General features: G+C 41.2%; 1 protein-coding gene and 1 long non-coding RNA gene across 4 annotated transcripts; one reads left to right on the top strand and one right to left on the bottom strand.

The window, feature by feature from the left end:
• Positions 1-1,951: 1,951 nt before the first annotated feature.
• LOC147308793 (uncharacterized) lies at positions 1,952-26,098 on the bottom strand. 2 transcript variants are annotated; one of them, XR_015126012.1, is made up of 3 exons: positions 26,009-26,098; positions 23,951-24,045; positions 1,952-2,806 (listed from the first exon to the last, which is right to left on the bottom strand). It is a non-coding gene; the product is annotated as an uncharacterized LOC147308793 (long non-coding RNA). The 2 variants fall into 2 exon arrangements; XR_015126011.1 differs by lacking the exon at positions 1,952-2,806 and having other exon boundaries at positions 22,631-24,045.
• On the top strand, positions 17,996-23,808 carry LOC147308794 (phosphatidylinositol 3-kinase regulatory subunit gamma-like). 2 transcript variants are annotated; one of them, XM_086271539.1, is made up of 11 exons: positions 17,996-18,152; positions 18,259-18,358; positions 20,228-20,339; positions 20,467-20,565; positions 20,686-20,866; positions 20,954-21,070; positions 21,185-21,327; positions 21,436-21,612; positions 21,686-21,760; positions 21,878-22,048; positions 22,152-23,808. In XM_086271539.1, the coding sequence occupies exons 1-11, from the start codon at positions 18,042-18,044 to the stop codon at positions 22,426-22,428; spliced, it is 1,563 nt and encodes a 520-aa protein (XP_086127665.1). In that variant the 5' UTR covers positions 17,996-18,041; the 3' UTR covers positions 22,429-23,808. The 2 variants fall into 2 exon arrangements, with proteins under 2 accessions (XP_086127665.1, XP_086127667.1); XM_086271541.1 differs by having other exon boundaries at positions 17,996-18,358.
• Positions 26,099-26,248: the final 150 nt, after the last annotated feature.

Below are 26,248 nucleotides of genomic sequence, written 5' to 3' on the forward strand. Positions count from 1 at the left end.
GTGTGTTCTTTCCCTCAGCTGTTTTGTTCTATGCTAAGTGTATACTCAGAGTGTAATCAGATGCAGACACAACTAAAGAGTCAGTGTCCTTTATGGCAGCCAAATGAAAAACAAGAAACGTTCCAAACCTTGGAACCTAAAATATTCAGAGAACCAGAAGCTGAACACGACGCTTGTAAACCGGAATAAGTTTCCCCAGCTTCTGCCACTGAAGTTTATTTGTAGCTGTTTATTTGTATCCTAGAGTAACCGTTAATGAGCTTAAACGAGCTGGCACAACACACCTCAGGCTGCACCCGCGTGCTTCCCTCAATCAGCCTCTTATGTAAGATGACATCCAGGGTTCAGAGGTCATGGCAAGTGGGATTAGCAAAGGAGAGCCGGATGGAGAAGAGCACAAGGAGAATGAGGTGTGAGTTGTTCTGTTAGCCTGGCATTACTGCTATTGTCGGGCTCTGGGTGTCAGAGAGACAGGAGTGAAAGAAAGCTGTGAACAGATCACAAATATTAGTGAGACAAAAACAAGAAACAGCTATTTAGGTAAACATGTGTCTACAGACGCAGATGTGCGAGGCTGTAGTGATGCTGTCCCACACAGTGTACAAATAGGTTAGACTGAATTTTAATGACGGCCTGCACAGAGATCTAACTGCAGGAAGCTGCAACAGGACTAAATCCTTTCGCTCTTAGTGACTCAATACTGCCACCTGCTGAATAAAGTTACTCAAGCCTTACAGAAGTTACACTCAGAGGCCACTTTATTAGGTACACCTGTGCAAACTATTGCTGTTTAGTATTTGATTTAAATATATTCAGTTTTATTCATATATAGCACCAATACACAACAACAGTGGCCCCCAAGTTGCTTTATGTTGTAAGGTCAAGACTCTACAATATTAGAGAGAAAACCCCAAGAAAGGTAGGCTGAGGGAGGGGCAGCCATCTGCTGTGAGTATCTGGGGGCTGAGGGGAGACAGGAGAGAAAAGAGAAGACATTACTTTGGTAATTAAGTGGTAATAACGTACTATTTCCACATTATTACCTTCTTGTTTCAATCCTATGTCCCCACTATTTCCACATCTTGTCCAGCTAAGCTATGACTTTTTAATTTTTAATTTTTTTTTTTTTTTTTAGCTCTGATGAACTTTACACTGCACCTTCACTTTAATGTATTATCATAATATGTCACAAAACAGTCTTTCCATTGCTCCATTCAACCTTTAAGTGTGAGTTTCAGAACTGGTTGAAACAGTTTTCATGTGCCACTGTCACTTTCTGGAAAGACTGCGTGCTGTAATTGCTATTATTTAAACTATATCACATGTCTGTCATTCCCTCCCAAGAGCCATTATTTTATTCCGCCTATGAAAAGAGGCATAGAGGCCATGTTTCTGCTGCAGGGCAAAAGTGTAATTTTCTAGTTTCTTCAATCATTTTAGGAGATTAAAGGACAAACAGTCATTTACTCCACCGCGTTATCATCTGATAGATACATGGGTTTAAAAGTGAGACATAAAAAAATAATACTTGATGTTTAATCGTTCATTCAGTCATCACATTTACACTGATATACAAAACAGTTCATATAAGATCCATGTTACAAATAGTGACTGAACAGGCTCAGGGTGAGGCAGTGCTTAAATTAATGCTCGGCCTATATTCTATCTTTAAAAGTACCGCACCTTCCAAGTAGAAAGACTAGAACGACATAACATCAACAAACAGAACAGCAACAATACTCTCACATATGACGCTCAAAAATATATTTGTAGAACATTTGTTTGCAGACTGCAAGTGAATTGCACATTTTTATGCACATATCAGCATCAACAACAGAAATACATCTTCATTTAATCTCTTTCTTTGCTTTTTTTTTTTTTTTTACAGTCAACTTACAAAAATCTGACAAAACATAATTACTTTCCCGTAGTCAGAAAAACCTTTGTACGCAGTTTGGGAGTAACTTTGATTTCGCTTTAAACATTATTTGCATTACTTTCAAAAACAACAAATCATTGAAATTAGTTATATGGGACCTCAGAAACAGTGGCTCAGAGTGATCGTAATAATCAGCCTTGTTAATGAGTCATATTTTAAAAGATCCCCACAGTTCCAACAGTAAGGAAAATGAGGACGTATAAGTGAACAGTAAATTATATGTAGGGCACTGCAATCTAATACATTCTTAATTTGATATTTTAGCTATAATATAATGTTGTTTACATGTTCATTTATAATCAGTCACAGCATCTAAATATTTGACATCATAGACTGCTTAAAAAATGCTTTTAATATGCACCCACCTCGGCCTATTAACTCTAAAAAACTGATTGTGGAAGTGCAAGAAATAAAACATTAATAGATGGCAAATGAGGCCTGGCTACGGTGGCTTTTGTCTGATATTTATTAAATACTTTCTTAAGCAGATTGGTTATTTTTTTTATTTATTTATATATAAACCAGAAAACAGCTTCTTTTCGATTCTCCCCCATTTTCCCCTCTAGTCTTCTTTTTATTTTTACAAAAAAGGAGAAAAAAGTGAAAAAACGAACATCAAAGCAAACATATCGCCATAAAAGAACCACCAGTTGTCTGGAGAAACTAGACATCATGTGAAACGAGTGGCTGCAAAATCAAAGACCTCCAAACAAAAAATAAACTGCTACATAAATCGCTCTGTGCTTCTTCCCCTCCAGCACCTGTTTTTATGAAGACGATAACAAAGAGACTTTGAGTGTTCATGGAAGCTTTGCAGTGTGTCCTGGTCCTCTCTTAAAGTCACAGACTCGTGGATGTCAGCTGAGCCTGTGGGAAAAACAAAAGACGTACTGCAACTGCACGCTTTCTCTTGTGACCCGAATGCTACAAAATGCGATCAACACGCAAAATCAAGCTGTAACTTTTTACACTGTCCTTGTTTGAAAATGCAGACGTTTTAGCAGGGAATGTCACAGTATAGGTGTCTTTAGGCAACGGTGTGATGGGATTTTCCTCATTGTTCCACTAGATGGCACACCAGCACCATCACACAGCATAACATGTAATAAACCCAGACAGGGTTGGTTGTGACCGTGAGGCAAATGAATCTGTTCTCCATTTTTTCCCCCCATTAATGAAAATATGGCTGAAGTCATGTGGTAAAGAAACCTGCAGCTAACATCGTTGAGTCTGCATATTCTGATGCAAGAGATGTGATTTTGAATGTTAGGATGGACTAAGCGTGCCACCGAAAGGTGTGCCAGACAGCTGGCGGTCCTGTGGATCAGGAGGTGGCAGTGTTATACACTGGTGAATTAGCCAATTGTCTCTGGGCAGAAAAGGCTGGGAGTACAGAGGGACATGGTGAAGGGGGAAAAGGAGCAAAGTGGATGATGTAATCATTTAAAGGAACATTCACCAAAAAATAAAAAAATTAATACAATCAACACATGGTTCAAGTAAAGCTGAAATTATAACATTTGGTTAAGTTTAACTGGATCGTTTTCATGATTGATTACTCATAAAATACAGATCGAGAGAGGCTTTATAACTTAATGTGGCTCTATTATGCTTTTCCTTATGTTCAGCCATCTATATACTATATCTATATAATGTGGATTTTCACATTGATTTCAATTCATGTGGTCAGTGTGTGCATGTAATCTGTATAGACCAAAATCAGAGTTTTAGCAATTTAGATTTACATTTCCACAGTTTTATTGATTTATTTACTGTGAGCACAGCAGCCACACCCAGCTGCTGTCTGGACCTTCTGTTTACGAGAAGCAGCCAATCAGAAGAAAGTTGGCCTTTATTCTTTAAGGCCTCTTTAAGATGACCTGAGGGACTGCAGGCCCATTATAAGATAAAATAAAAGATTATTTTAAACTGTAAATTATGCAAAGTTACTCTAGAAGGTTCCAAGAGTCAAATTACTGAGTGGAAAATAACCAGTATATGCCACTTTAAAAAATGTACTTAAATATCAGAATAGTTACTAGTTAGAACTAGTTGACAATCAAATGAACTGAGTACACTGTACAAAGACATAGGTGGCGTTCACATGCTAATGCTTGGATTTAAGACTCTAATAAGCTGAACTGGATAAACAATGTAGTGGGAGTCTTGACCTATTCAGAAACAACAATTTCCTTATAAACACATATTTTGGGATACAAGTAATTAATAAAGACCTATGAAGAACTCTGAAATGGGTCAGCTTGGGTCAGCCCATAGACCACATGGGTGAACTACACAAACATAGACACGTGCAGTTAGTGTAAAATAATTCACAGTAGACGTTCACCCTGCAAAACTGAAACACAAATGTATGGTCTTAGCTGGTCTAATAGTAGACACACTCATGCAATCAAACACACACGTCGGGCATTCATATCTTGTGGGGACATCTAACTGACATAATGCTTTCCCTTACCCTAACGCTAACCATGAAAAATGAATGCCTAACCATAACCCAACTGTAACCCAACTGTACTTGTGGGGACCAGGATTTTGGTTCCCATAAGGGCTGTTGGTCCCCACAAATATATGAATACACACACACACACACACACACACACACACATCCCACATCCATATTATGTTTCAGATGTTTGCATGAAAAGTGGGTTGGCATATATGGGGAAATTAGCTATTTATTTCTGAACAAAGTTGAGTATAGTTGCACATTTTATAAATAGTGGTCTATGGGGACTGACTTGCTTTTGGGGCCACCCTCCAGCTTCCATGAACAGCATTTTTTGACACGTTTCCACGCTGGATATATTGTACCACCCACAAAAACACAATACTAAGTATGTGCTAGGTTTGGTGTCAACTCTTATTAGGCTAGTTTAGGCTGCTCCCTTATATGCAAGGTGTCACCACAGCCCATAATGGGTTTGATCAAACCGGGAGATCCTTTGCTTGTTAGGTCATGTGCAAGGTGATGTAGGTCCAAGGTGTGACAGTAGTTCTGGCCTTAAAAATGAAAGAACCTTTTTAAAAGAGTTCAGCTACAGAGCCTCATGTAGCCTGTCAAAGAGCATGTTTTTGCAAACTCAATCAAATATATGTACAAATGCTATGAGGCCCTAGGATCTGCCTTGTTTGCATATGACCTCAGCTCCAACGCCTTAGGCTAAACAGAAACACCATCCATTATGAGGGGCGGTTAACCAGCTCTCTCCCAAATTACAGTGACTGTGGGTTCCCATTTTACTGATTTAGCGGTTGTGTGGTTCCCCATCTCATGTTACTGACTGTTATAGTAAGACATACTCACGCAGGCTGTCCTCCCCTTGTAAAAAGTGAGCAAGGCATTTGTTGGCCATTTAACAGGCACCAAGCAGGCACCAAGCTAAACACATTTAAAGATCAGCGACAGGGTCTTTTTATCTCATTTTCTTTCCTGCAAAAGCACATTTCATTTTTAACTAATACCGAATATACTGATCCGATCTGAGCGATGAAGTTCCACAGCTGCTTCATATATACAGTCCCAGGCTTCTCAGCTGAGATCTGACCACATCCTCTGACGAATGAAGGTGGAACATTTTACCACCCTGACCAAGAGGCAACTGCACAACAGGCACAGAACATTTCCTGGGCATGTACTAGATAATTGTAGGGACTGTTGTCGCTGCATGTCTCGCTGTGGCCTGATGGTGATTGGCAGCTGTGGAGAGGTATCCAGATGACACCTTAGTTATGGAGTTGACCCTGCTTTTAACCTGCTGGCACACCACCTGTCTTCACCCGACTCTGCCCACTTCCTCTCTCAGACTCTGAACTAATTCAGACAACATTTGCCCATGCACCTTGTGCTCCACTCCTCCACACCCGCCTCCACAGAGACATCTGCCCTTTTTTAATACTGACCTTTGACCACTTGGCCTAAAGATAAGTTAACCTCTGCCACCGATGGCCTGTTTAGTTAGTGCACATGTGCACAGTTTCTGAACCTGTGCACGTGTGCACTAAGTGTGTGTTTCTCTCCGTTGAACAATTGAGTTTCACACCAAAACTATTAAATGTAAAGAGCCAGAGCTCTGAATGAAAAAGAGAATTTTGTGAAAGGAACAAGTCTTGTATGAAGTGTGAATGGCTCTAATACCATTTCTCTCTCTCTCTCCCGACTTCTTGCCAGCACCAGTCAAGGGATTTTCCTTCCCACCCTCTCCTCCTGGAACACTATTTCCGGATTGTGTTGTGAGTTTACTTAGTTCGCAGAGCACCAGGGAATGACAAGCCATGGAAAACTGAGTGTGGCGATGTGGTTGGGCAGTGAGGAGGGAAAGACAGAGAAAGGGAACGTAGTGTGTGTGCGTGTGTGTGTATGTGTGGGAGCTGGGCAGAGAGAGGGCAAGACTTAGCTGAATCGTCAGAGACAAGCCCAAGCAACAGCCCTCACCAAAATAGCACAAGCAAGAATCTCTGTGGGTAACATAAATTTGAGCATGATGAGTGTAATCAAACTGAGAAGGGTTAGACATGCGGCATAAACTATCTTCACGACCATGTGATCTTGAGGATTTCTTTGTCACAACTGTGTGCTCGCCTCCGTACTGCCTGCTTGCCAGTCTGTTTGTTTTTCTGGCTGTCTGTGCTTCACCCAGAACATCTGAGCACACAACTATGTTTCTGCAGTCAAAGCCCCGGCTCGGGCTATTAGTGACCTGTTTACCTTTTGACATTTCCATTGCTGATAAAAGCTAACGCTCTGTGACAGGCGTAATTGTCAAAGTAGCTATACCAACTTAAGAGGCCTCTGACCTTCAAGCAACATGCTCTATCCTCGTTAGATGATCAAACAGGATTAAATCCATTCACTAAGCTCATCTTTGTTTTCACTCCAGGGGGTTTTACAGGAAGAGTGGGACCACATGAGCGAGGCGCATCTCAGCTGCCTAACATCCCACCAAATTTCACCGTAATATTTATCACTAAACAAATTAAGCTAACAAATCCATTAACGGATCTTTTTCCAAATTTTTAAAGGAACAAATCCACCATGAAAAATCAGCATACAGGCAGCGGCAGAGTAGTAAAATATTCTCACGGGACACTTTCCAAAGATCAAATTATCTTGTTGTGCAGCATAACCAGCGTGAGTGCTGCTGATTTGAGCTCAGCATGTTAACACGGTCACTACAACAGACGCAACATGCATAGGTGTAGCGCATGAGATTTTTGTGCTCAACTGTCATCTTAAGCTGTTTTCACACATGTGCAAACTTTTCCAGACATTACCTTGCAGAGGTCCGTGTGTGGATGCAAATTGGACACTGAATGGTTTTTAATCTTAAAGCTCCCCAAAAAAATAAGATTTGTGTTATGTCCAGTTATGCACATGTGTAAATACACTGAAGGTCATTTTTACAGAAACATGTCCAGCTCCTTCATCCGAAACAAACAAAGAGTACTGATCGTAGTGCAAACACATTTGAAGAGGACAGTGTCCCGAAGTCATTTTATTTTGAGGGGGTTAGCATTTAAATATTTGCTAAATAGCACTAAATTCAAAATGCAGGCTGTTGGGAATTATTTCCCAGGTATTTGGATCGTAAAAAATGTACTGAATGAATTAATAATTAATTAATACTGATGAAAAAAGTCAGCAGGCTTTATGATGGCATACAAATTTACCAAATTCCTCCATACATCGTGACATAGTTGATGCAGGATAGCAATCTAACTGCAAAATGACATGAGGACTCAGCAACCTTGCTTTTATATGGAAATATAACCACAACACAACCAGCTGGCAACCAGTTGAGTTGACTCCCAAACAAGTTGCCCACAATAGCACAGACGGATTGAAACATGTTGGCTATTTTTCGGGAATCATATGTTAGACAGAAATTGTTTAGATAAAAAAAACTATGTAATCATGGGGCAGTCATCAAACAACAACTAGTTTCTCCTAAGTACAGGAATTGTATCATCCTATTTCTTCTCTCATATGACCGAGTCATTAGAAAATTTCCCAGAATGTAATGTAACTGTTTGTATTGTTGCACTTATATTTCTTTTTTTTCTTAACAGTTAATATGACTACACTTAATCTGCAAAGCTACAACTCCCTGTGTAATTTGACTTTTTTCTATAAAACTCATCAAAACCAGATGAGTTAAACAGTCTTTGGCATCATTTTTCTGGGTTACCACGACAATTTCACCTTGTGCAGTCAGCACTTTTAGAGTACAGTCATCTCTTGCACAGAATCTCCTGTGCCGACATGGAGAGTGTGGTGAAAAGGCCACAGACGCAAGCGTGAAGTGGAACGATGACAGTAGTAATTTACGTTAAATGTTATGACAACAAATGTAATCAGTATTTTGGAACACACAGTGTGGGTACAAGCTGTATTACTGATGTAAATTTGTGTTGTGTGTGGGTGGGAGGAAGTTTATGTGCCATAAATCATGTGGAGCATATTCAAATTGTTGCAGGGAGACTTGGAGGTTTCATAGACCAGGGTAATGTGACTCCTGGCGATTTTTGTTCTTTCATGACTGAGAATATTTTGTTCCGTTCTAAACCGAGTGAAATGTTTTGACTACACCAAAAGGAGATAAAAGGGGGCTGGGGTCACGTAATGGAATCTGATAAGGCTGGATTTATCTACGTGGTTAAACAGATTTAACATAACCAATTGAAATAGTTTTAAAGACCTACTTTAGTTTGCTGTACACTTGATCTTGTTAGAAGCAGTCTAATTCTATTAGCAGGGAAAATTAGGACTGATAATGCCACTCTTTACCTTCTGGGACATACATCCCAACCTTTGGCCTTAAAGCACCAAATGAAATTCCAAAGCATGACTCAGAAAATGAATTTACTTGCTGTCCTTTTGGCTCAAGGCTGTGCCATTTACACAGGTGCTAATGTTTGCGCAGGAGTTGTATAGTTGTCGATTCTTCTGTCCTATCCTCTTATTGTTATGGCTCCCCGTCGAGTTCTTAACACATGCTGAAATAACTTCCTTAAAGCCTGTGTAAGCACATATCACTTAAGGTATTTGTATGAGAGTTTGTGCACGTGTGTGTGTGTGTGTGTGTGTGTGTGTGTGTGTGTGTGTGTGTGTGTGTGTGTGTGTGTGTGTGTGTGTGTGTGTACTGGCTAAAAGGAAAGGGGGCAATTTGCGTGCCGGACAGGGGTGGTTTGTTTTGTCAGCAAAATGTCAATCTGTCTTTGCAAGGTTATCCCATATGATCTTCCTAAATGCACAGTGTTTGGCTGTCCATCTGGTTGGCTGTTGAGCGCTCAAACTCCCCCATTAACACCCACCAGTGCTAGCCCATGTCTGGAGGTCCTGGCTTTTACCTCCCACCGAGAGGATATGAAAAGACCGACAAAGCTTTCCATTCTGTTCTTTTACTGTCAGATTTTTGGATCAGTGTAATCCTCAAATGGCTGCAACACGTGTACAGTGGTTTGGTTGCTCCCTAACAACTAACTTGACAACTAAACAATGCAACGGTTCTGAAAAGGGACACTCAGAAGAAGAATTTTGCACGTCCAGAAAAGATCTGGACTCTCCTGCGTTTGCACACACTCACGCAGCCAGGCAATGGCCCAACATCCCCTAAAAAAGCACATAAAACCAGATCCATCCCCTGTCCAGACTGCCTTGGGCTCCCCTAAGTTATTCAGCGTGTGCAAATGAAAGATGTGTCTTGGAACGGTGCGAGCCTCTAGGCAGAGCAGAACCTAGCTTCGCACACAGATACACACAGCAGCCCTCTGGACAAGTTTGGCACCCACACCAGCAACTGTGGGCCAAAACTCATGTTGCGTGCTAACTCGCTCCCTCCCCCATCCCCTCATGCTATCCCGCTCTGCAATTATATGCTACGCTCCCACCCAAACATGCAAGAATAGGCCTTCTCAGTCAACAGACAAACCGAGTCATTCTGTCCTCAAACCATGACATCATGACCATTTGACTTCAGCGTGAAATTCAAGCTTAATTTAACTTTGTCAGGGAAAGGGAAAAAAAAGAAGTGGTGTGTGTTACACTGGCAGACGTGCTGCAGTGGTGTGAACAGTAACTTTATGCAATTCTGGGAAGGCAATGCTAATTTATTCTCTACAATGAGGAATATGTGACTCATGGTAACCTCAGAAATCATGGATTTACTGTCTCAGGCATGCATCAGAATACAGCAGAAAAATACTCAACAAAACTCCAGCACGGGCATATTCTGAATCACTGCCTTAGTACCAACAAAACAATAATTTGGAGTGACTGTGTCGACGAATGCAGCAATTCATTAAACGTTTAGTGGTGGAGGTCATACTGTTTAAAATAGTTTTTTTTTTATTAATAATGCAATGGCAGGAATAACAATTGTTAATAAAAATCCTTCCATCTCAGTAATCACATTAAACAAGCGTGTGTCAACTTTGGTTCAAATTAATGTCAGTGGCTTCCAGCTGAAGTTTGTTGGGGTCTACACGCCCGAGAAGCACCTATCAAACTGCTGACAGCTATTGTGTGAGACACACCTCATTTTCCAAATCTGCCTCGCAACAGTGTCCTCTCCTCTGTCCTTGCCGCTCTGGGAGGGGTTCTTAATAGTGTGTGTGAGCACTTGCATGTGCATGTATATATGACAGAACCAACCGCAGGCACCTCAGCCCAGTCTTTACAACAAAGAGGTCTGGTGGTTTTCACAGCAGCCCCACTTGCTCTCCCACACACTCATAAATAACTATACAGATTCTCTGCCCTGCCCAGGGGGAGAAAAGGAGAGAAAAGAGCCATTTAGGCAGCTCCTCTCCTCTCATGCCTTCTAACTGACCCTTTCTAAGGGTCAATCAGTCCCATCACAGCTCCTTATTTTGACCCCTTCCCAACCCTCTCTCCTTGCTGACACTAACCTGAATCGTCCCAGGAGCTGTGCTATCAAGAGAATCCACTTAGGAGGCTTCGGTCATTGTGAAGGGGTCTTTAAGACTTTGGACGTCATAACACCTCACAAGCGCTCAGTCCCTTGAGCATGTGAGATGGCAGCAAGGGTCAGAGGTGAAGGTCGCAATATGGGAGGAGGGGAATAAATCCTGTAGCATGGATGACAATAGCTGCAATCCCTGCTGACAATGATGCCATTGTAGACTACGGGTTGCTTAGTGTGTCCTGGAGCTGTGCCTAATAGAGTTATAGTGCTGATGTGATGGCTGTGTAGCCAAGTAGACTAGTGTCCCTTTATACAAGGGGGGAAACTGCCCAGGAGCTTGAAAGAGGTCTCAGCTTCTCCATTTTGCCTTGCATGAAAGCCTCGGATTGTGTGTGTTTGCATGTGTCTGTGTGTGTGTGAGTGAGTGAGTGAGTGAGTGAGTGAGAGAGAGAGAGAGATAGAGAGAGAGAGAGAGAGAGAGAGAGAGAGAGAGAGAGAGGGAGAGAGAGGTTTCCAGCTATACCATTTGGTCACTGACACACATGACTCCTATTTAAAGAGCTAGATTTGACACAAATCATCACAGAAATTCTGCTGCTTAAGCTGAGGGCTGACTACAACATGACTTTTCTGTGCACAAACCAATTTGTCACACACTGTATCAAGAATAATATCATCTTTGTTTGCAGAGCTGTGAGTTTTAGAATTTACTTTCCAAGTAAAATGGAAAGGACATTCATGTCAGTTATTACTAACTGAACATCATTGGTTTTCGGAGTATTCGTCAGGCAAAACAAGCAATTTAATGCTTCTTCAAGAACATCAAGGAATTTGAATATTAATGACACCTGTTGCCACTTCAGTTTGGGAGAAGAGCAACTGTAGTCAACATCCTGTTGCTCGAGTTTGTACACAGATAATCTAGGAGAGTCATTCCTATGACTCCCATTGTACAGAAATTGGCTGCAATTCAGCCGGGGGTGCATTAGAGATCACTCGTGAATTAGTCCTCTGTGAATGGAGCTAAACTGCTAAAATAATTATTTACACCTGTCTCTGGACAAGAAACAAAAAACCCCATCAGATTATCTGGCACCGCTCATGCTTTCACTCCGTGTGGGAACCGTCATTTGCCAAAACAGTGAGGAGAGCTAGGCCTCCATGAGACTGTCCTGCATATGTTGCAATACTGTGTTTATGTTGTGTATCTATATCACACTCTGTTTATTGAACTGGACTTACTGAGAGACCACTGTATATACACTGCATACCAGATATGACTATAAAGACTACAAAGTTGATTTGTACGTGACAAAGTAGTACACTATCCAGCCTGGCCTTGCACGCTTCATGGCTAGTACTGCAAAAAGGGAAAAGGCTAGCTGTAACTTGTGTTTATACAGTGCTTTGAAAAACTATTCTCCCCCTTTGTGAGTTCCTATTTTTTTCATATTAGTCACACTTCCATGTTTCAGATCATGAAAGTAATATGAATGTCTAATATTAGACAAAGATAAATAACTAAATATAAAATGCAGTTTTTAAATGATGATTTCATTATTTAAGGGAAAAGAGATAACCAAATCTACCTGCCCCCGTGTGAAAAAAGTAATTATCGCCTAACCCTAATAACTGGTTGTGGCAGCAAGAACTGCCACCAAGCAGTCAATCAACTGGCAGTGAGTCATTCACATTCACATGTGAATGAATTTTGGCCCACTCTTCTCTGCAGAATTTTTTTTAAATCCAGTTATATTGGAGGCCTTTCCAGCATAAACAAACTTTTTAAGGTCATGCCAAACCATCTCAATCTGATTTAAGTCCTGGCTTTGACTAGACCACTCCAAAACTCTGATGGATGCTGTTTTTGTCCTGTCTCTTTCCTATTGTTGAATCATGAACTCTGACCTTAACCGAAGCCAGCGAGGCCTGGATGGAAAATAATAACAAATGTTGGAGGGAGTAAATACTTTTTCACTATGATGTTCAACATATAATATGAGCTGATAAAGTATTTTTTTAAAGTCAGCATGATGAGCTTGGTCATTTATAAATTAGCCAAACTTCTTCACTTAACATTATTTTGCTACATTAGATAACATCTAGCTGGTTTGCGTGGTAATCAGCCAAAAGAAAGACACAGTATGTTTTCCATAAACATCTATGGGTCTTTTTGCAACCAAGGCATCACATCCTGGCCATTAAGAAGAATGCAGGTTTAAGCACCTCTATGTTAGCTTTGCTTTTCAGACCCAGAAGCTACATTCACATTTTATACTGCACATGGTTTAATCTAGGTAATGTTAGTCCTATTTCCGGGGAAAAGTGCTAACTAACATAGCAGCTTGCTGGCTAACCATATCTTGATTCCTTGCCAATGCTGCCTCAAGCGAACTGCTGGTTGAACCAACATCTTTTTCTGTTGCTTTGTCTTTATATGGACTTTGTGTTTCACTGGGCGCTAAATGTATGTCATTATTAGTGATTATTGGACTCTATTGCTAAGATAACTTTAGCTAATGTTGCTTACTGTTGATTATTCCATTACAGATTAACTTGGAAATCCAAATTACCTAGTTTTCAATTGTAATGTTAATCTAGAGTGGCTCCTCAACTCGGATTTCCTACTCAAAAAGTGGGAGCAACCCCACCAACCAAGAGTTAACAATCTAAAATTGTGGCAGTGAATATAAACAGTAGTAAAACTGTAAAACTTAAAGTTAAACTGACCAAGCTCTATCCATAAATGTGTTGTAGCTGTGTTTTTGATAGTGATACATGAATGGCTCTAACTCAGAACCAAAGCAAGGCCTGTTTTTTCTTGCTTTTCCCACTTTACTACTGGAATGCACTAACTCAAGAGTGATATCACTCGGGAGTTCTGAAATCTGACTTCCAACATATCTGAAAAACAATATTACTGGATGTGGAATAGAGGCACTGAGGAGTAAGTTACATACGTAAGAATTGTGTTGTTCACATTGGAAACTGTTCACAGAATATTATAGGCAACTGAATAAGTCACAGAAAGTCTAACTTTAAACATTGTTTTACAATTATTTTTCAGCTTGACAGTAATGACAAAAAGTACATGAAAGGTTGTTTTTCTGTATTTCTGATATTTGAAACACTTGGGAAAAAAAGTGATCATCATCTTATTCAGCAACAAAATTTTGTTACTTGCAGCCCAATTACCTACATGGATCCATACCTATACTTATATGATAGAAGGACAAGAAATGACAGCATGTCATGGATTCATTTGGCATTAGGGTTTCATCTCCAGTCTTGATTTGGCTCACCACAGAGCCGGGGAAAGCCTCAGCTCAGAGAAACAGAATCAATCAATCAATCAATCAAAGCTTTATTCGTCACATGCAGGTTGCCCTGCAGTGAAATGGGACCCCCCCCCCCCCCCCCCCCCCCCCGACCTTACACATATAGCACAAACATTACATGGGGATACAGGTCGGAGATTGGTAGAATCAGAGAAAAAAACATTGAAATGTACACTACAGTGGGGAAAGTACAAGAGGAAAAAGAGACCCCTACTCATGCTGCTGATACCACTGAATAGTCATCTTCTGCATAAGTAAGACACCGAACTAGCAGATATTATGAGGTGACATGCCACAAGGACCTCAGTTGTCACCTCGGTTAATAAGATTAGGCTCTGACGGTATGGAGTGACAGATGATGAGACCTCTAGGAGATAATTCAGAGGACGGAGAAAGAGAGGGGCAGCACTGGAGCATTTGGAAAAATGATATGTCCGTTTTCCTGATGTCTATAGTAACAGTAGCCTCCAATTTAACATTCCATCCATCAAACACTGGTTTTATTTTTTTCCTCTTTTTTCCTCTTTTTGGCTTCTCTTTGACCTCCCTAAAAGAACAAGCTATGTTTCCCAGGGCCCAGCTATTTGAAGCTCATAGTTTTGGTCATCCAAGGTTTTTCTGTTCCAACTCAAGCCGTTCAGACACTGTCCCCACTTACATTTCCTCAATGGCAGGGTCCTGGGGTCCAGACCATAGCCGCCCTACACTCTGCCCACAGTTGAGTTGCCTCTGGCAGGACTGCTGCGTGCTTTGTGTGCTGGTTCTGGCTGCGGATCAGGGAAATCCCACAGTCTCTCCATGGTGAATATCGTACGCCCTGCCAAGGCCATTATGCATCCCTTCAATGGCCGTGAATAGTAGCACACTACAGTACAGAAGGTTTAAGAGAAGTGCAGTTTGCTCAGGGCTACAGTGCAAGACCATGACACAGATACTGACACTGGTGAACTGAACTAAGAAATGATTTCTCCATACTGTGTCAGCCCACACTGCACTATAGAGGAATATAAAAAAACATCTGATTAATAACGTTCCTTAACAAAGTCTAAACAATCATTATTCTAAAAAAACACGAGATTATTCCACTAAGTCCAGTATTGCTTGTTTGACTTATTGTGGCTGAGTGAATACCAGCAGGAGGACTATCATGTAAACACTTAACACTCTTAAATATGGGGATTGACACTCATTTCATAATTTCCCTAGAGTTAACATATAGCGCACCATAATCACACTGATCTAACAATCTCTATGAGACCAAACCAATCATATTTCCCAATCTCCTGGGTTCCAGTTAACAGCTGCAATAAAATATATGTTGTTTTCACCTTGTGAGTCTGTGATCACTTTTACATATAAACTGTGAAAAATGTAAGATAATCACATGGGACATTTCCTGCACTCACTTTTATGCACGTGTAGAGGACACAAGAGATCACTAGAAATTCTCTGGTTTAGGGAGCACACATCACACTTCACTGGGTTGCTTTGAATTAGTCAATAACCTGCGCACGTGGGCACAACTGGACATCACACAGAGTTTGTACCGGGCCACGTTTGAATTTATTGGTGGTCCAACTCATTAGTGCTAAGTACTCGTGTAATAAATGTAGGGATGACTGCATATGGATCTGGAGGCATTGCAGCTGGTGTGATCGATTCATAAAATTGTCTCTAGTTTATTTACATTTCTTTTCCTGTCAGAAATTAAAAACTATAATTTAGCTGACACCCACTTTCCTTACTGCTTAAAATGGACTTTCTCTTGTTTGTCAGATTAGTGTCAAAATTTAAACCTAACAAAATAAAACTTGAGCTGTTTTCTGCACAGAGAAACATCTGCCTATTAATTTAAAGCTCGTGCACAGTGTTTCCCAGCACTACCACAATCTGGTGGCATACTGCAGTGGTGGATATCAAGATGAGTCACATCAGCTAGCAGGCAGCTGGCAGGCTTGCAGTATCAGCCTATCCTGTTAATCTTCCGATTAGTCTTCACTGATCCCATCAGGACTGCCTGGATCTGGGGTGCAGAGCCTAAAGGTTTATCCCACAGGACAGCCCTCCCTCTCCCTGATCATTACACGTACACACAACGAATGCGACTGACGCACAGGGAACACACAGCATAACCTAATTAGTTCAACTTTTTCTAATGCTGATCAAGAAGCAACACATCCGCAACACAGAGCCCAGAGACCCACTGTCCCCCTGCTAACATATCTGGAGCTCCAGCTGTCTTCTGTTTCAGGAGGGTGGTGGCTGTGAAATGTGTCACAGAGGTCAGACCCTGAAGTTAAAGGGGGCAAATTCTGTGCTCTTCTGACACTGTGGTAGTGGGAGTGGGGGGGAAGGGGAAGCAGCCGAGTAGTACGCCATGACAAACTTCAAGGCTTCTTCAAGTATGGGGGCACCGGGAGCACACAAACACTCAGACATGTGTGAGCACCCAGTTACATAGCTGCTGTACGGTGGATGTAAGGCCTGAGAAACATGCCAACATCCCACAGACATCAATCAGAAAGTTAAACTCAGATTCAGTGCAACAAGCAAATTACAGACTAATGTGAATTTTATTATACAAGTTAATAATCTCAATTTGTGTTTGCTTAAATGACCCACATCCACCTATAATCGTGCTTTTTGTTGTCTTAACAAGGTTGATCATGGCAGCTAGTTCAGTGTTTCTTGGGTAAAGACTGGATACAGGAAAGAATCAACTTACTGATGGGAAAAAGGAATGCTGGAGGCAATTACCTCCCCTGACTTTCTAAACTTGGGTCAAAAGGGGAGTGGCTATAAACGCCTGGACACCAACAGAGGCAGACCTCTGACCAAGCGGGCCTTGTTTCACTCTCTCTCTCTCTCTCTCTGTAGCCACTAAGTTCAACTGGTGGAAGAGGCCATGGCTGTTTAAATTTACAGCACAATGTCATTCTGTGTCATGAGCAAACTACAATGTGTGTATTCATCCACTCCGAACACATAAGAGGACAGTACTGTTAATACTCTGGCCATTTTTAGCATATGAGGCAAGAAATAGCAAAATGTGTCACTGTAAAATAACCACTTCTTTCAGACCTAAAGTGTACAGGTGGTTACACACCTGCTATCTTTAACTGGATGATCTCACAGCAGCAGTAATTATGAGCGGTGTCAGCCAAGATGCCATTTACTGTTGCTGAACGTGTCTGGCAAGCTCAACAAGAATATAATACTTACTTGCCAACTAGGAAACTACAAAAGGTGTTTTAGCCAACCAAGTTTAATTATGCTAAAACCTGTAACAGGACATTGTTTTCTTAGAATGTGTTCACTTATCAATAAACTGGAGCAACCATAATGGCTGAAACTGCTCTAATTCTTGATTGCTTAAAAGATACACGTTAAATATTTTCATTTCGTAATTTTAACTTTAAAAAAAAATCCATTCATGTACAGCAAAGGATTTTTCAGCTGTTAGGGCAAAGCTTGAGGAGATCTGAATGAAACGGTCTGGAATGTACTATTACACTTTTAGGGGTTCGTGGATGTTATGTGGAAAACGCCATATATCTGCTTACACAATTTACTTATTTAAGTGCATATATGTTCATTTTCATTTAAAACGCTTACTTTTAAATAATTACGTAGGATACATTTCAATAGCTCCTTTTTGTACACGACACAGGATCCCAACAAGAAAAAGAACACCCCTACTGTGGTAGCAGCTTGGACTGTACCAAGATGATGTTACGAACAGCCCTTTAAAGTCGCTCCACTTCCCAGATGAACTAGAGCGCCGCCACACAGTGAGAAGGCACGGACTGACAATCTATTATGTCTGAAAATGGTCTCTGTTTAGAAAGGCGATTTAAGAACACTAAATTTTTGACTGTGGGATGCTTATGGACGCGGAATCCAAGGAGTTATCTTTTTATTCACTTAAATGTAGGACGTGGCGTCTGCGAATACTCTTAAGTAGCCTAGCTTAAATTAGGTTAAAAGAAACGTGCATTTTTATTATTATTATTAATATTATTATTATTTTGCTCAGACTTGCGAAGACAACAGCGGCAACCTGGACTACTCTAGTGAAACAGGAATGATTTATCCTCCCGAAGGTTTATTCTACATCGAAATGGACCAAGCACCAGGTAAGTTAGGGTTAAAACCAGCCATTATCTGATCTGCGGGGGGTCGGGGAGCGTTTTATCAATGCCCCGCTTTCTTCTTCTTTTTTTCTTATCTGTTAGTAAAGCTGACATCTGAGAAAATGCTGTGCAGGTGTCGGCAAAGCGTTGCAATGGTCAGGTCCTCAGTGCTGCGCTCTCCCAGTGGCATTGCCCAGGCATGCATAGCGCAATTCACTTGGCAATTACGTAATACCTTTCGGAGAACCAGGCGCAGTGGCTTGCCTCTTTTCTTTTGTCTCGGCACATATGGCAAACTTTGACAGGGATGCACGGCGGCTTTGCGTTGTCCCACTAAACCTAAACGACACGTACCCAAACGTGTGCGGCAGAGGAAAGAGTGCATTTTATAGAGAATATAGTCGCGAGTGCGTTAATGAACGACCGCTTTGTTCTCCACTGCAGCCAGCCGTGGTTAATTTGCTCGCTAGCTCAGAAAGTAGGCTACAGCAGCTCGTCTCATGACTTAGCTCCGATAAACTCGCCTGCAGCTTATTTTGTAGCCTGTTTTGCTTTTGCGTTGTTACTGCGCCGAAAACGTTTAGCGAATGTGCTGTAGCCGATTTGAGTTATGTTAATTGGATTTGGCCAATTGATTAGTAAAAAAAACTGCGTCAGAGTCCTTAGCCTTAATACATTTATTTAATTTACGAATAGCTATACTAAGTGGGCTACAGTTAATTAAGTAGCTTACAGGAGAGGTTTATGAGAGCTGAAAATCTGTGACGACAATACAGGGTGTAGGAAGCACAACAAAAATGAAAACAGTGGGTCAGCCAGTTTGTGTTGTGTGCGTTTCAGACTTTTAATTTGGCATCTTTTTTAAAATAATTTCTTGCATGCATTGCTAGTGCATGTACTAGTGCAAGCATGTGGCGTTTGGAAGCCGGTGGAGTGTTTTTTGGCAGGACTCCGTGGAAGGAAGAGGAGGGGGGAAAGGTGTGCAGACTTAAATTTTTTTGCAGAGTTCAGGAGCCGCAGCGTTTCACTGAACTGCTGCACCTGTCTTTTGTTTATTTTTGAGGTCAGGAGGAGGGGGTGGAAGGTGAGCGGATGGTGGGAGAAAGCCACACTTTCCCCTGTGTGAGGGTGCTCTTGTATTCTCCCTAACTGCCTCGTGAAAGGCACTTTTGTCCTGCAGTGAAATATATCGCCCTTCACTCCTCTTGATGCGGTTTCCCCTCGTTTTTCATTTTTAAGGAAAACGCTTAGTCTTCAAGCCAGAGTCACGGATCCCCCCCCCCCCCCCCCCTCCTTCTTCCTCCCTTCAGGGTTGATGGAAAACTTATGATCTCTAAGCTCGCAATGGTTATAAAATGAAAAGGGTGGTCCAAGAGACTCAAAATATAATTTATAGCCTATTAAATGCCAGTCATGCAATTCAGGACAGTGCCAGAGGCAAACTTTAGAGAATGGACTTTAATTTATTTCACAAGAGTTGGATACTGGTTAGTGTATAATGGATTTTATAATTAAAGTATTTGGAATAATTAATTTAAAAAAACAAATTTAATAGTTAACTCATAAGCTACATTTCTATTTTTAGTAATGACAGCACTGAAGATCTTGGTAATGATTTGGCAACTTGGAAACTTGCCCGGGCATGTTCTCAGATCTTGTCAGGCTTCATCAAGCAAGGGTGTTACAAACTGTGTGTGCCTCATTTGCTGGCTGGATGGATGGGGAGGGGGGGGGGGGGTCATAATATTGAAGGGGTCGTGTTTACAGTAACTGCTTAAGTAGATCTTGTGGCAGATTATTGTGTTAAATTCTCTAAGAAAAGAGGGGAAAATTTGCATTTCATTCCATCCTCGTTTTGTCTTTCGCATGCAGCTCTCCCTCCCAGGTCAACAAAGCCACCATCTTCCACCATGAACAGCAACTGCCTTTCGCCTCCTGCGCATTCGCTACAGGACGCTGAATGGTACTGGGGTGACATAACAAGGTAAAGGATTAGAACATCCGCAGTCCTTCAGCAAATATCCCATCCTTTCAAAGGTCTCGTGTGATGTTTTGATTGTTAAACATATTGGCACGTTGAATTCCGTTAAGCATTAACTGACTTCCCACAGGGAGGAGGTAAACGAGAAGCTCCGAGACACACCTGATGGCTCCTTTCTGGTGCGCGATGCATCCACAAAGCTGCAGGGAGACTTTACGCTGACATTAAGGTAAGATGAAGAGAAGAGGAGCACAGTGATTCCAAGCGCAGCGCTAAAAGAAAATATTAATGGTGAGGTTTAAATTGTATTTTGCACTGATCTAATTTTTTTCTCTACTCAAATTTTTAGAAAAGACGGGCACAACAAGCTGATCAAGATTTACCACCGTGACGGGAAGTATGGCTTCTCAGACCCTCTCACATTCACGTCGGTGGTGGAGCTCATTTGGTACTATGAGCACCATCCGTTGGTGGAATATAATGCCTCACTGGATCTGATGCTTACCCATCCTGTGTCCCGTTTCCAGCAGGTTCGTGAGTAAATACAAATGTATTTCTTTTTACTTTATAAACACAAGGATACGCGTCGTCTAAGCAAATGAAATTTCTGCGTTTAGGTGAAAGAGGACAGTGTGGATGTGACTGGAAGAAAGCTTAAGGAGGTCCACAGTCAGTACCAAGAGAAATCAAAGGAGTTTGATCGTCTCTACGAAGCCTTCACAAAGACCTCACAGGTTAAAAATGCAGCCTTTTTAAAATAAAATAAAATAAATCTTTTCTTAATGGTCTGATTTACTTTTAACAAATGCCTGAGTCTTTTCTGAATGGATATACTCTGTATGACACAGGAGATCCAGATGAAGCGCACGGCGATAGAGGCTTTTAATGAGACTATGATGATCTTTGAGGAGCAGTGTCGTGAGCAGGAGCGCTACGGAGAAGAGTTTGAGAGAAGCAGCCATTTGGAGGGAATTGACAAAGATTTGGAGAGGTACTTCATTGCACAGTGGCCGGGGGGGGGCTCTTAAAATGTGGGTGCATTTTGCACATAAACCCCTAAACTCTGGTCACACCTGTGACCTGTCCTTTCCCTCATCAGCTTTCTGATACACTACGAGAAGCTGAAGTGCCGTCTCGCAGAGATCTATGACAGCAAAATTCATTTAGAGGAAGACTTGAGGACGCAGGTGGAGGATTACAGAGAGACGGACAGGAAGATTAACAACCTGCGGCCAGACCTCATCCAGCTACGCATCATGAGAGACCAGTACCTCAAGTAAGTGGCATCAGAATATTGTTTTGTGGCAACAATCATTAGGGATTATAATGTTTAGTTTTTCTTCTTGCAGCTGGCTTAATCACAAAGGCGTACGGCAGAAACGCATAAATGATTGGCTGGGGGCACATAACGACAGCCTTGATGAGTAAGTTTAAACACATTCTTTATTTTAATATAAAAACATTAATTTTAATTAATAAATATAACTTGTTAATGGAAGACAGAATTGAAAGAGACATGACAACCACCCTCTTTCTTTCAGTACGTATGTGCTAAAGGGAGATGAGAAGAATTTGCCACATCAGGATGAGACGAGCTGGTTTGTTGGTGAACTGAGTCGGACGCAGGCAGAGGAGATGCTTCAAGGCAAAGTCCCTGGAACATTTCTGATCCGCGAGAGCAGCAAACAGGGATGTTACGCCTGCTCCGTTGTGTAAGTCCAGCATTTTGGCCCCAAAAAATGGAATCTGTTTGAGATGCTTGTTGCTCTTGATTTGATCACATGACACTTACAGATATCCTTCTTTCCGTTAAAGCGTAAACGAAGAAGTCAAGCATTGCATGATCTACAGCACACCGCACGGATACGGCTTTGCTGAGCCCTATGATGTCCACTGTTCACTGAAAGACCTTGTCCTGCACTATCGCCTGCACTCATTAGTGCAACACAATGACGCCCTGGATGTGCGGCTGTCACATCCGGTGCACGCCAAAGCTGCAGCCACACCTTCACAGCACGCAGAGGAACAACACAAACTGATACAGACTCCAAAACACACGTCGGGGATGGCCCCTGCCGCTCCGGAGATGTAATCCAGTGGTGACAGACAAAAGGACATGTTTACTGCGAGAGACTGCATCAGGGTGCATTGTATAGAATTTTTTTTTTTTTTTTTTTTTGCACTACAGTGATTCCAACGGTTTTATGAATGGGATTTCACAGAAGTGGAACCGCAACTTGAATGTCAGCTTGAATTATTTTTTATTTTTTTTAAGACTGTTTTAAGCTTTCAGCTTTTTTTTTTTTTTTGCTTCATTTATTGCCATTTGTTTAACACACACCTTTTGGGTAGGGGTGCTGACCACCTGAGATCTACTCACTGACGTCAGGTGCTGCACTTTTTCTTTAAGCCAAGAATTCACATTGCTAGAGATGTTTTGAGTTAAACTGTTCAGTTTTTAAAATTGGATTAAATATTGGATTATTACTACAAAGTGCTTTTGTGGGGGTGGGGTGGGGGAATGGTGTAAACATGTAGTTTCATCCAGGTGGTTTGGAGGGCCAAGTAATTTTTTTTTTTTTTTTTTTTTTTTTTTGGGTAAAATGCCACATGAATTTGTGAAACATTGCGGTGCATCTTGGTTATTTCCACCCCCCTCTTTTTCTTTCTTTTTTTTTTTTTTTTTTTTTTTTTTTTTTTTTAAATAAACTGACATTCATATACAGTGGATAATTATGTAGCATTAACATCCTGTAGAATACCATAGTAAGAGCATATACCCATTGACCAAAACACTAAATATTGAGCAGAACTACATCCCTGTTTAGTCCAGTAATTGCATTTGGGCAAGGGTAGGGCAGTTTATGTACACCTGCTGATCAAAACGTAATCTGAAGTACTGTATGTTATATTCTGTTACTCAAAGAAGTATAAGCTTTTTGTATTCTATATATATTTTTTCTATAAACATGCCACAAGATGAAAGTGCAATCCAACAGTATTTCTATTGTTGCAATGTATGATGACGGTGGTGGTGGTGGTGAAGGTATTGTTGTTGCAAGAGGTTGACATTTGCCACAAAAATGCACTCTTTAGTGGCCTCCAATGTTTGTGTGAACTGCCAGAGGTCCGGAAGTATCCTGCCTCAATTACTTGAACTGTGGCATTGCTTGAGCTATGAATGTTTTTTTTCCATGACATGCAGCCTACATAGCTTAAGAGGAAAGGAATCCATGTTGAACTTGGCACATTTTTCGAGTTTGAGGACAATAGACGCTCTGTACAGAGACACAATAAAAGTGTATTTCTAAAGGTTGCTTTATGGAAGTAGGTTGTTTAAGCCTCTTAAAATAATCAAACTTCACTGGGGGACTGAGGAAATTCCTCAGGTGACGCTAAGCAATGTGAGATCCTGACCTTTTTCTTGCTGAAAGACAATAAACTGATGATGGTTTTGTCAACTAATTCGAGTCTGTTGCTAACACTGTTCAAGAAACACTTTTTAAAAATTATTATTATTCACATTAATCATAAAAAGGTTGAAGGCAGCTTTGTTATTTTTCTAAGTGCTGTTAAAGTTCCAGTGACCAAAACTATGCTTAACACTAACTTACGTTGGGTTTACAGTCTTTACTGAAGCCGTGGTCGTCCAATGAGCTTATCTTTGAGTTTGCCAAGGTGGGAGACAGCGAGGGCACTGGAGGACACGCTGCAGACAGATGGGAGAGAAAGGAAGCGATAAAGACAATAGCAGGATGTGCGCAGGCTCTTCCGTACTCAGCCTGACTGCCGTTGAGTCACTCCAAAAAATTTTTTAGGAACATGCTTTGCATGGCTCTCACATGCATTTTCAAATTTTTGATCCTTCTGTAAAGGAAAAAAAAGGAAATTAACATTTGGTACTTGAGAGCAGCTTGGGTTTTTTTCCTTCTAGGTTTATCACACAGTCGGCATCACCCCTGTCTGACAATTACACTGAATTTGCTAATTTCACCAGTGCAAAATCCTCAGAAAAACACATGTATTGCCACTGGGGTGTATGATGATAATGTTGACCCTGGATGACACCACCACTGGCCACCTGTGTGACCACAGCAACAGGTGGCCTCTTTCAACCATCACAGAAGGTCTGTGTTAGGTAAGGATTAATGAGGTGCAGAGGGCAGGGATGTACTGGGGGAGAGTTCCAGGCCACGGATTACTACCTCTTACCCGTGTCAGCATGGAGAGTGGGTGGACACGCAGTATGCAAACCTGGCTAGGACTCACCAGACGCAGTGTAGCTAGATAGATAGCACCACAGCCCTCGAATGGTAAGAGTCACATCATGTCTCATTCACTCCAATTGATTTTTTTTTTCACCAATTGCATATCATGGAGCCTTGCTACCATTCCTGAAATTTAGCAACATACCTGTGGCATAGAGATATAGCAGCACAGAAGTTTGAATTGCATTTTCAAAATTTAAGTTGTTTAAAAAACAAGAACATATTTGTGGATTATTCACCAACAAATTGGTAGATTTTGGATAGGTTAACTGATGTTAGATTAAATCACAAAAACTCATATTAGCAACCAAGAACAATTGTTGAGTAATTGCAAATGACTTTATCTTAATGTTATTTCATCCAGCATTATGAAATCAAGCTCCCAAACTTGACTTTTGCAGGGTCGGTCAAGTGAAATATTACCTAAATATAACAATTCTATTTATTTTTGTTTATATAGTGCCAAATCATAACGGCAGTCACCTCAAGGCGCTTTCAACAAATGTATTCACGGTGGGAATTACCTAATGTTATAAAATAACAATTGCATAACATAAATGAGAAACTATTCTAAATGCCTAAATAAATGCATTTGATTGTATTATCTATGTTATATTAATCCTGTATTGTGGAATCAGTATATATTGATTGCACAAATTCAAGTGACACTTGACACACTTTAACATCAGCAGCTAATTATCTCCAATAACTTGAGCTGGGTAATAAAAACTACACCTCATCTGATGATGCATTTACCTAAATAAAGATTTAGCCTGAAGACTGGGCTTTTACATCTTTCCCCGCTTCTTACTTTTGTCATAACCCGAACATTAGGCTTTGCAGTGCTCTGGTCTTTGTTTGTAGCGCTGCCTCTCTATATTCACATATATTCCAAGTGGCCGCTAAGCACTTCCGTAGTCTTACTATTCGAGGGCTCTGGATAGGACAGAGTGTACCAATGAGTCACCCTCAGGCGGCTGCTTGAGTGTCCCAAAGACAGGGAGAGGGTGGGAAGAAAAATATGTGGGGCAGGAAGGAGAGGGGAGAAAGTGCAGGGCCTATTTCTCTCACTGCTGGTTATTAAAATGAAGGCTTGAAAGGTCAAGCTGGGCCTTTTCTACATTTTCTTTGCACATAAAATACACTGCCACATGGCTATGACCCCAAAACTATAAGCTTTTATAGCAGTTTGGCTATCACTGCTAACATCTACTTTCGCCTGGCTTCCAGCTATAAGAGTTGAACGTATGTAAAAACCCAGCCCCCCCTACATATTTTTACTCAGAGGCCCTCTCCCTCCACTTTTTTTTCTTGTCAGCACACCTCAGTGCTACAACTCGCTTACTAGTTCTCAATTTAAATAAGTCCCGACTGGAGTAGAGGGGGGGTAGCAGAACGAATTACCTTTGGAGTCACGCCTAAAACACACACACCATCAACTGTCTTGCAGGCTTTCAGAAAAAAAAGGTTTTCGCTTTCAGTTTGCAGCAGCCAATCGCGTCGCTCCTCTCCTCTGTCTCCGTCCGATTCCACGGTTTCACGCTACGCGATCAGCCAATGGCAGTCCGAGACCAGCCGCAGGTTAGCCAATCAGCAGTCAGTTGCTATGTTGGAAGCAGAATCGATAAGAGGGATTTTTTCCCC

The sequence above is a fragment of the Aulonocara sp. 'chitande type north' Nkhata Bay genome, linkage group LG18, assembly GCF_057382095.1.
Source record: "Aulonocara sp. 'chitande type north' Nkhata Bay isolate Kocher_YH1m ecotype deep benthic linkage group LG18, A_spYH_male_GT1.1, whole genome shotgun sequence".
Lineage (NCBI taxonomy): Eukaryota > Metazoa > Chordata > Actinopteri > Cichliformes > Cichlidae > Aulonocara > Aulonocara sp. 'chitande type north' Nkhata Bay.